This window comes from Bos javanicus, chromosome 3, assembly GCF_032452875.1.
Source record: "Bos javanicus breed banteng chromosome 3, ARS-OSU_banteng_1.0, whole genome shotgun sequence".
NCBI lineage: Eukaryota > Metazoa > Chordata > Mammalia > Artiodactyla > Bovidae > Bos > Bos javanicus.
In genome coordinates this window covers 11,995,707-12,006,886 of record NC_083870.1, presented here as the reverse complement: position 1 = coordinate 12,006,886, position 11,180 = coordinate 11,995,707, and the positions used below count along the sequence as shown (strand labels likewise).

Here is an 11,180-nt window from a genome sequence, read left to right as displayed (position 1 = left end):
TAGGATCAACTCTGCTATAGAAGTTGAGCTGAAGAATCAGGGGCTCTGCTCCACTTCTCTTTCCAGTCCTCTTCCCACTCTTCCTGTTCAGCTCCCTCTCCCTCCTCCTCCACTTTTAGCCTCTGTCTCCCTCCTCTTCCTCTTTTGAGCTTCCTCCCCTCCTCCTCCACCTGTTATGTCCCCTGGTGACCTTGCCCAGCTCCTCACCTGTTGGTCCCAGACTCCGTTCCTCAGTTAATTAACTCTTGTTTCTCTTCTACCTATCCAAACTCAAACTGCCCCCTCCATGGTTTTCCCCAGTCCACAGTGAAGGGTGTAAGCACTGGTGGCTACACAGTTTTGGGGTCCAGTATTCTTGAGAGTCCTTTGGACTGCAAGGAGATCCAACCAGTCCATCCTAAAGGAAATCAGTCCTGAGTGTTCATTGGAAGGACTGATGTTGGAGTGGAAACTCCAATACTTTGGCCACCTGATGTGAAGAGTTGACTCATTTGAAAAGACCCTGGTGCTGGGAAAGATTGAAGGCAGGAGGAGAAGGGGACGACAGAAGATGAGATGGTTGGATGACATCACCGACTCAATTGGGTAAACTCCAGGAGTTGATGATAGACAGGGAGGCCTGGCGTGCTGCAGTCCATGGGGTCGCAAATAGTCAGACACAATTGAGCGACTGAACTGAACTGAAATGAACAAAATGTAAATATGGGACCTCATATGTAAAAAGCAGGGAAAAAGGGTTTTTAATGGTTCTAAGACATAAATCTTTTCCCTTTCTTTGGAAATCGACTTTGTTCTGTCTCTCTGTCTTTCAAGCTATGTTTGTTTAGTGTGTGTGTGTGTTTGGTTTGTTTGTCTGTTTTAATTGGTTAGAGTCACTGTCTCTAGGGCAAAGGAAATCTTATGGCAAGTGCAGACTATCTTAGTTTCCTGGATGCTTTACTTTCATGACTCTTTTGTGTGTGTTTAATAACTCCTGGTTAAAATGCAATTATATTGTGTACAAGAGACACTGAAGTAAACAGTGTTTTTTTTTTTTTTCTTTCAAGTTTTTGGTCTTCAAATAGACTTTTGTGAAACACTGAGTGTGTCAGTTAGGTGTTAACCGAATTCATGTTTTGTTGTTGTTTAACAGTCTTCCAATTCCTCTAGCATTACTTTGTTGAGTGTGAATAGAGACTTTTTCTTAATGTCTGCTTCACTCACAGGCTTTGGTATTTCCTTTGTGAGGTGCTTCAAGATTTATGACCACACTGTTGCCTCTTGTGTAGCAGTGGAAAGTTCCTACTACTCCATGCTGGCTCATCTGGTTGGGAGACTGAGTAGGAGCATTATTTTTATTCTGACTCAGTCTCATTCTTAGGCAGGTGCCTAGTCTTTCAGTTTTGGGGTTTAGGCCTTCTAAGTGTTCGACTTTGTTCTCGGCAGAATGGAACCTCTAAAAATTAAGGACAGGCTGTTTTAGTGTCGCTTCTTCACTTTTCTCCTTCCTCCAGCTGCTGTGTGTCTTCACCTATGTCCTGAAGACAACGGAGCTTTCTTCCCTTCCCCTTCCCACACTCCCACCCTCCCTCCTTTTCTGTGTGGGAGATAGTGGAGAAGATCTGGTTAGGACTTCTTGCCTATCTCAGATCTCAGTCTTGTACCATGAGGAAAGATGTCTGTGGCCTATATCCTTGATTCCAATCTTTCAGGAGACCCTGGTGAGGTCCATGGAAAAAAAGTGAATTTCCCTTATCTGTATGGAGAAGGAAATGGCAACCCACTCCAGTGTTCTTTCCTGGAAAATCCCATGGATGGAGGAGCCTGGTAGTCCATTGGGTCACCAAGAGTCAGACACGACTGAGTGACTTTCTCTTATCTGTAACTCTCAGTGTGTAGATACTCATGCCTTTAGGAGTTTACAAACAATTTTATGTGAATTATTCTCACTGGCTTGTGCAGCATCTGACATCTGTTCCAAGTAAGCAAGGATTTGCATCTCATATTCCCTTGGAGGAATCTGTCTTTCCTTAAGTTTTGGGTTAATTGGTGGCCCTGATACTTCAGTGATGTGATGGTTTCAAGAAAAGTTGTGATTTTGCTTGTCCAGCTTTTAAAAATTACAAATATTCAAGTGAAGCTCTTGCTAGCTTTTTATTTTCTAATCTTAATTAAAAAAAAATCCTTCCTTGAATTAGCCTGAAACAATTTTTGTTTGCTTATATACTAAGAATTAACAAAATAAATAGCCTAAATACATCTATCCAGGTTATAAGTAACATAAACAAATATTTTTGTGACTTTAGACAGTTACAAACGCCATGAATGAGGAAGATCAGCATTTCCAGCAGAGAGCAGCATATGATAAAGCAAGCATGAAGCATTCAGGTAAGACCAGTAGGAAAATAATCTTGGATAAATGACTTCATTATATTCTATTAACTTTACTTCCTATATATTCCAGTGGCTTCTTATTATGTGTTGCCCTTAAACAAGTAGATGACCACATGTATCCCCAAACAAGATTGGTTTATTCCGGATGAGCAGAGAATTGCAATTTGGTATCTGCAATCATGGTGACCCATCTGAAAGCTTGAGAGCCCCCACTTTGGGTCTCCCAACTCCATTTAATTGAGGTTTCTGTTTATTATTTTTTACATCATAAATAAGAGGTTTACAGCAGGACCCTTTCTGTAAACTTCATGTTTATTAGCATATACTTTAATCTGAAGTAAAACTCTGAAGTTTTTCACTTCATCAAGTAAGGGTAAGTAATGTTTTCTGATGTCTTGAATAATTTTATGTTGAAGATCACTATAAGGTGCCATATCATTTGATGCCTGTATCAAATTATGCCAACACTCAAAAATATTCACTGAGCACCTACCACTTGCCAGGCACTCTGTTAGATGTTGGGGATCCAGTAGAGTAGGGGTTGTTGAAGAGAAAACCACAGGCCCATAGTGGAATCACTTGGGTAAAGTGCATGATGCCAAATCTAGATTCAATATCTGACTTAACTGCATTTCCAACCTTCACCAGAAATGTAATCTTAATCAACTATTTTGGGATTTTCTGATCAGCACCAATGGGATAATCTCCCTGTGAGGCCCTCTCCGTCCTCCAGAGGAAGAAGAGGCAATCTACGTGATAAAATTCTCGTTATTCCCTTCCCTTCAAAAAGAAGATGTCCTGGTCTAAAATAATCTTTTCTGTTGATAAATAGCTCATCTGACCTGCTCTTTTTATAAAAACCTTCCATTTTATGCTGTTTCTCTGAGTATCTTTGTAGTTGCTAGATGGGATGTTGTCCAATTCATGAATCATTGAATAAAGCCAGAAGATTTTCAAATTTACTCAGTTAAAACTTTTTTTTTTTTCCACACAGGCTATATATGTAACACCTCAGGGCAATCTCTGAAGTCAAGATCCTGTTGGGTAAACAAAACAGTTAAGAGTCACCATTTTGGAAAATGTTGTTTCAAGAAGGCTGTGTGTGTGTGTGTGTGTGTGTGTTTGGTCTAGAATTTATACATTATAATAAGTCTCAGCACAGAAAGATTTACAATTCTTGCTTCAGTGTTTTATCCCCCAAGGAATCTAAAAAGTCTTTGAAAAAGTTTATTGCATTGTGTATAACATGATTCACAAATGTAACAGATATTTGTTCTCAGGCAGGTGCTATGTGATTGTGTGATGAGTGACTATATGTCAATGCAAGTCAAACAGAGGAGGGTTTTCTTTATGCTGCAATGCTCCTGTGATCTCTGTGATGGCTACTGGCTCCTCCCTAAGAATAATGAAGAATATGTGTCAGTTTATACTGTTTCTCAGGGAAATCATAGGGGATCCTGAAAAAGCTAATAAAGCAATGGGTGAGAACTCAGAAGCGTTTATGAGGTAGGTGGGAGTGAGAAAGGGGGAGAGAATATTTGAGGAAATATTAAAAAAAAAAAAAAGGCAAGAGAAAGACAGAGTAACAGAAAAGAGCAGTGGCATGAGAACTTGAAGCAGGTTGCTGGGAAGACATTTAGTTTCATGCTTTTATTTCATGGTTGAGAAAGTCCTTACTGGTACATTGACTTTTCAATACCACATAAGACTTGGTCCATAACAGTTAGATTGGGGAAGATGAACAGGATGGAAGCTGGTGACAAGAAGAGAACTTGGAAGCCAGAGAAGAGAGTCAGAAGTGGAAGAGAAACTAGCATTTGGGTAGGCGGTGTGGGGATTAGGGAAGGAGCAGATTGTTTTTGTTTTTTTCTTCAGACAGTGAATAAAGGGAAGGTTCGTTGGTAAGAGAAGGAAGTCAGAGTAGTGGTGTTGTGTGGTAGGTTTGCTTAGAACAGAAATCAAAGACCAACTTTTCTGAGAGAAAAAAACATCTGCAAATAAGATGCTATTTCTGCAACTTCCATTGCTCCTGGCTCTCCTCGTGGGTGGAGACAATGAACAGAATAAGAATTCTATTCCAGAAAGTAGGTATGTGTGTGTGTGTGTGTGTGTGTGTGTGTGTGTGTGTGTGTGTGTGTGCACGTGCATACCTGTGTGTATGGGGTGGTTTCCCAAACCAGAAGATTGAGAGTATCAGCCTAGTTTCATTCTGAGCATCCCTGACCCAGACCCCTGGGTTCTCAAAGCACATAGGGCCCTGGAGCAGACATGTTTCTGCTGATATATCTTGCCTTTCATCTAGATTCTGAGTTTCCTTTCTTTGGCACCTTTCATTCTCCAGTCTCTCCTTCCCAATGCCCCTCCTCATAGTCTTTGTCCTTTTCCCACAGGCTTTCAGGAGCCCATTTCCTTCGAAATCACCTGTGTCCTATCCTTTCACAACAGTTCTTGGGTGCAAAGTCTGGGCTCAGGCTGGTTGGGTGAGTTGCAGACTCATGGCTGGAAGAGCAGCTCTGGCACTTTTATTTACCTGTGGCCTTGGTCCAAGGGCAACTTCAGCAATGAAGAGTTGATGGAACTGCAAAATTATTTGCACACGAACTTCGTTAGATTTGTTCAGGCATTTTACAGCCATGCCAGAAAATGGCAATTTGAATGTAAGTTCATTTTTCTTAACAGGGATTGGGGATATGGTAGGGGGTGTGTGGGTTTTACTGAGTTGATTTCTCTAAGAAACAGCCTCTGATCAATTCTGAAACTTAACTCTCCACACCAGAGCATTGCAATTGTATCCTTTTGGCAAGAGGGTATAATCCAGACACTGATTTCTCAGAAGGATTAAGACTTCTGCTATTTACAGACTCCTCTCTCATTGACTGCAGGCTTGTGCTTTATTATCTTGCACCATTGGTCACTTGCAACAGCCCCTTTCCCCAGTTTTCCAACTAGGCATCTATGTCTATATATTCAGTGTTATCTATTGCATTTCATTCATCCTGGGTTATTTTAACCCCCACTTTCTCACATTAAGTCCTTCCTTATTTTCTTGCTCACATAATTTACACTGCCTTCTTTAAATATTTTACCCTCCTCCTTATATCATTCATCTCTTCCTATATTCCCAATTGCCAATAATTCCCCTTTCTCTGAATATGTGATGAAAACAATCTTGCTTCATTTCCTCAAATCATCTGAAATTCTCCCTTCTGTTTCCATCATCCTTTGATCAATTTTATCTTTTTTATGCCCTCTTTTCTCTAATTTTCTTTGCCAGATCCCTTTGAGGTACAGATAGCAAAAGGCTGTGAGCTGCATGCTGGGGAAGTCCCAGTAGGCTTTATGCGGATTGCTTATCAAGGATCAGACTTCTTGAGCTTTCAGAACAAGTCATGGGTGTCCTCTCCAGAGGGTGGAAAGAGGGCTCAAGTCCTCAGAAGACTATTCAATTTGTTCCGAGGAGGCCAGGAAATAATACACAAGCTGCTCAGTGATACCTGCCCACGTTTCCTCTTGGGTCTTCTTGATGCCGGGAAGGCATATCTCCAGAGACAAGGTTAGTCCCACACCCCTTTTCATTAATATTTTGTTCTAAAATCACACCTTTTCATTTCCTAACAAGGAACTAAGAGGGGGAGGGGACAATGGGTGACCATCCTAGATATGGGAAAGTGAAAGTTGCTCACTTGTATTTGATTCTTTGCAACCCCATGGTCTATTACAGTCCATGGAATTCTCCATGTCAGAATACTGGAGTGGGTAGCCTTTCCCCTTCTCCAGGGGATGTTCCCAACCCAGGGATCGAACCCAGGTCTCCTGCATTGCACGTGGATACTTTACCAGCTGAGCCACAAGGGAAGCCCAACAATTCTGGAGTGGGTAACCTATCCCTTCTCCAGAGTGTGTCTATTTAAATTGATGTGAAAATCTGAACTTCTGGGTCTACATTAGAGTCCTCATCTGACTATCTTCCCTGTCCTCTGCAGTACGACCAGAGGCCTGGCTCTCCCTTGGCCCCAGTCCTGGCCCTGGACAACTGACGCTGGTTTGTCACATCTCTGGCTTCTACCCAAAGCCTATTTGGGTGATGTGGATGCGGGGTGAACAGGAGCAACAGAGCACTCAGAGAAGTCACGTATTACCTAACCCTGATGGGACATCATATCTTCGGGTTTCCTTGGATGTGGAAGCCAGTGAGGCATCTGGCCTGAGTTGCCGGGTGAGGCACAGCAGTCTAGGAGGCCAGGACATCATCCTCTACTGGGGTGAGGAAGAACTGGAGCCCCGCTGGGATGGGAATAGGTGGTCCTCAGGCAGACTAAGAGAGCCAGGTGAAAAATTGGGGATTCTAGGAACTCCAGACCCAAAAGGAATAAAAATAAAATAAAAAATATAGGAGTTGAAAATGAGAACCCTAGAGACATAGGGAAACTTGAGGTTAGATGAAGGAGGGATGAGAGAAGAAATAGGGAAGAAAGAGAGGCTGTGGTGACACTCCAGTAACAAAGGAAGAGCACAGAAATGCAGTAAAACAGTGGGCGGGTTTGTGAGGACACCTGTGTGTGTCCTGTCTGCAGATCATCACAGCTCCGTGGGCTGGATCGCCTTGGCAGTGATTGTGACCCTGGTGCTCATGGCAGGTCTTGCATTTTGGCTTTGGAAGCACTGGTGAGTTCTTTGTGTGCATCCTTCCTGCCCTTTTTCAAGTTCCCACTTGTCTGTCTATCCTTTTTCTTCTCTATCTCATCAGTTTTCCTCTTTGCAGCCCTCTTCCTTCTTAGCAGTCATTTCTTACCTCCACTCCATGTAGAGTAACTTCCATCTTTGTTCTCATTAGGACACACCGTGAATCCCCAAGCTCTGTTCTCCCTTTGGAATGAGATCCCAGCTGCCCAGGAACTCAGGACACATTTAAACAGACTTAGGTGATGATGGCCTTTCCACTCTCCTTACAGAGAGTTTTTAATTGTTGTGTTTTTTTGCTTAATGATCAGTTGTCAATTAAGCTAAATGTATTTTTGCAGAATTTGTCATTCTAACCTGTGTTTGGGATTTTAAATTCTGAATGGAATAAGGTCCTAGGATCCTTCACGTATTCAAATGTGAGTGCATCATCAGGCTTATTTCAGATGTTACTTCCTCCAGAGGGTCTTCCCTCATTCACAAGTGGAAGCTGTCTCTGCCTCGTCTGAACTGCCATTGTAATTTAACTGAACTTTTAAAAATCCTCCTCACTGTACACACTTTGTTGTAGCTGTTTATTTCCCCTTTCCCTTCTATTTTATAAGCTTCTTGAGAACAAAGTCCATGTCTTTTTACTATTTGTATCTATGGCAAAATGTCTTGTCTGTATGTAGTATATTGTAAGTAAAAATCTGGGTTGAATTTATTCTGAATTTATGATCTTTAAAAAAATTTTCTTCCTTCCTGTCATCTTTGTAGTAGTTGAGACATTTGATGCTCTTCTGGTTAAAAGTCTTTTCACTTGGCCAAGGGACTGCACTTAGTGATCTTAGTTTTTAGTCATTTCTCCGAGCCCTTGAGGAGAAACATAGTTTTATATTTGACCATTCTTATTTTTTAACTCTAGAGATTAATTTGAATGAAAATATTTCTTTATATTGAGAGTCCATTGTACTGCAAGTATATCAAACCAGTCAATCCTAAAGGAAATCTATCCTGAATGTTCATTGGAAGAACTGATGCTGAAGCTGAAGCAACAATATTTGGCCACCTGAGGTGAAGAGTGTACTCATTGGAAAATACCTTGATCCTGAGAAAGATTGAGTGTAGGAAGAGAAGGTGATGACAGAGGATGAAATGGATGGATGGCATCACTGAGTCAATGAGCATGAGTTTGAACAATAGTGAGATAGGGAACAACAGGGAAGCCTGGGCATGCTGCAGTCCGTGGGGTCGCAAAGAATTGAACTGAGAGTGATTGAACAAATTGATTTATAAGTACCTAAATAAAAAAGCAGAAGGCAGAGTGTAGACTCATATTATTTAAAATATTTCAGTGATAAGGAACAGAGTTATCACCTTGTTAGACATATAGAATCTTGGACCTCAGCTGAGACTTCCTGAAACACAATTTGTATTTCAGCAAAATCAGCAGGGTTTATAAAAGCATTAAAATTTTAGAAGCACTAATATTGGTGACATCTGAAAGGTAGCAGTGTTAGTATGTCCCTTAAGAGAAAAGAAGATGATCAAGAAAAGAGAGCAAGAATGTTGATCCTGAGGTTGAAGTGAGTCAAGGCAAAGAGATTACATAGAACACATTCTTATGGATTTTTGAGAATATGCCTTGCAATTCAGAGAACATGGGTTTCATGCATCCCATCCCTGGTCAAGGAACTAAGATCCCACATGCCATGGAGCAACTAAGTCCATGAACCACAACTAGAGAGCCTGGGTGCTGGAATGAAAAGATTCTGTGTGCCACAACTAGGACTTGACCCAGCCAAATAAAAACAAAGAAACCAAAACTGGTCATCATCGCATGAATCTACAAGTCTAGTTCCTTTCTCACATTTTCCATATCTTCATCTTAGCATTATAGATAGTATGTTATATATAACATTTCTTATTTCAATATAGTTTACTTTGATGTTCTCTCCTCTCCAGATTTAGGTCTGCTTTCTGGAGGGAATCTAATCATAATTCACTACCCTGGTATAGAATATTTTCAGCCCCTAGAATTTTTCTCCCTCATGCTTCTAATTCCCAGTCAACATCCATTTTTTATTCAATATCTTTTTTTTAAAGACAACAAAGATTCTAATTTTTATGACCAGAGTTTAGATTTGTTTTTGAATTTCATGTTACTAGGGTCATATTGTAAGGCCTATTTTATGTCTGCCTTCTTTCAGTCAACATTATTTTTGTGAGTTCTATTCGTGTTGTAACATATAGCAGTAATTCGTTGTTTTCCATTGCTGTGTAGTATTCCATTGTGTGACTGTACCACCATTTAGCCATTCTACTGTGGATGGACATTTTCATTGTTTCCAGATTTTAGTTATGTTGAATAACGTTGCTTTAAACACTTGTATACATGTCTTTTTGCAAACATAAAGAGCCCTTTCTCTTGGAAATAGACATACAAATGAAATTGCTGAGCCTTGTTTATATGTATTTTTCACATTTAATAGATAAGTGGCCAACGAGTTTTCAGTGGTTATACCAATCTACCTTTCATCTTCTCAACATTGTCACTCATATTTGATGTATTTACCCTTTAAATTTTAACCTTTCTAATGGGGGTATAGTGTATCCAAATTTTTTGGCTCATGTTTCCATGATGGCTAATGGTACTTGACATATTTTCACATGCCTTTGAGCCATTTATATACACTGTTTTGTGAAGTACCAGTTTAAGGTTTTAGCTGTGTGTGTGTGTGTGTGTGTGTGTGTGTGTGTGTGTGTATGGGAGAGTGTGTAGTGATACGGAGGGGATTCAATCTTTTCTAATTTATACTCTCTTGCATACTACTCCTTTGTTGGATATGCAATGGGAATATTTTCTATGTCTTGGTTCACTTTTCATTCTCTTAAAGCTGAATTTTGATTAAAATAATTTCTTGCTAATGGGATGCAGTTCACTGATATTTTTTCTTATGGCTATTTTATTCTACTCTTATAAATTATTTACCCTTACCCCAAGGTCAGTTTTCACTCCAATCCCAAAGAAAGGCAATGCCAAAGAATGCTCAAGCTACCACATAATTGCACTTATCTTACACGCTAGTAAAGTAATGCTCAAAATTCTCCAAGCCAGGCTTCAGTAATACATGAACCGTGACTTCCAAATGTTCAAGCTGGTTATAGAAAAGGCAGAGGAAACAGAGATCAAATTGCCAACATCCGCTGGATCATTGAAAAAGCAAGAGAGTTCCAAAAAACCATCTATTTCTGCTTTATTGACTATGCCAAAGCCTTTAACTGTGTGGATCACAAGAAACTGTGGAAAATTCTGAAAGAGATGGGAATACCAGACCACCTGACCTGCCTCTTGAGAAACCTATATGCAGGTCAGGAAGCAACAGTTAGAACTGGACATGGAACAACAGACTGGTTCCAAATAGGAAAAGGAGTACGTCAAGGCTGCATATTGTCACCCTGCTTATTTAACTTCTATGCAGAGTATATCATGAGAAACGCTAGGCTGGAAGAAGCACAAGCTGGAATCAAGATTGCTGGGAGAAATATCAGTAACCTCAGATATGCAGATAATGCCACCCTTATGGCAGAAAGTGAAGAGGAACTAAAAAGCCTCTTGATGAAAGTGGAAGAGGAGAGTGAAAAAGTTGGCTTAAAGCTCAACATTCAGAAAATAAAGATCATGGCATCTGGTCCCATCACTTCATGGGAAATAGATGGGGAAACAGTGGAAACAGTGACAGACTTTATTTTTCTGGGCTCCAAAATCACTGCAGATGGTGATTGCAGCCATGGAATTAAAAGACGCTTACTCCTTGGAAGGAAAGTTATGACCAACCTAGACAGTGCATTAAAAAGCAAAGATATCACTTTGCTAACAAAGGTCCATATAGTCAAAGATATGGTTTTTCCAGTAATCATGTAAGGATATGAGAATTGGACCATAAAGAAGGCTGAGCACTGAAGAATTGATGCTTTTGGACTGTGGTGCTGGAGAAGACTCTTGAGAATCCCTTGGGCATCAAGGAGATCCAACCAGTCCATTCCAAATGAAATCAGTCCTGAATATTCACTGGAAGGATTGATGCTGAAGCTGAAGCTCCAATACTTTGGCCACCTGATATGAAAAACAGACTCATTAGAGA

At 40.5% G+C, this 11,180-nt stretch overlaps 1 protein-coding gene across 1 annotated transcript; it reads left to right on the top strand.

Annotated features, from left to right (window-relative positions):
- Positions 1–3,499: 3,499 nt before the first annotated feature.
- Positions 3,500–10,927, top strand: LOC133238847 (T-cell surface glycoprotein CD1a-like). The gene is made up of 6 exons (XM_061402448.1): positions 3,500–4,457; positions 4,764–5,030; positions 5,648–5,926; positions 6,357–6,635; positions 6,948–7,038; positions 7,208–10,927. Exons 1-6 carry the CDS (start codon positions 4,376–4,378, stop codon positions 7,248–7,250), a joined length of 1,041 nt encoding a protein of 346 aa, XP_061258432.1. The 5' UTR covers positions 3,500–4,375; the 3' UTR covers positions 7,251–10,927.
- The last annotated feature ends 253 nt before the right edge of the window (positions 10,928–11,180 follow it).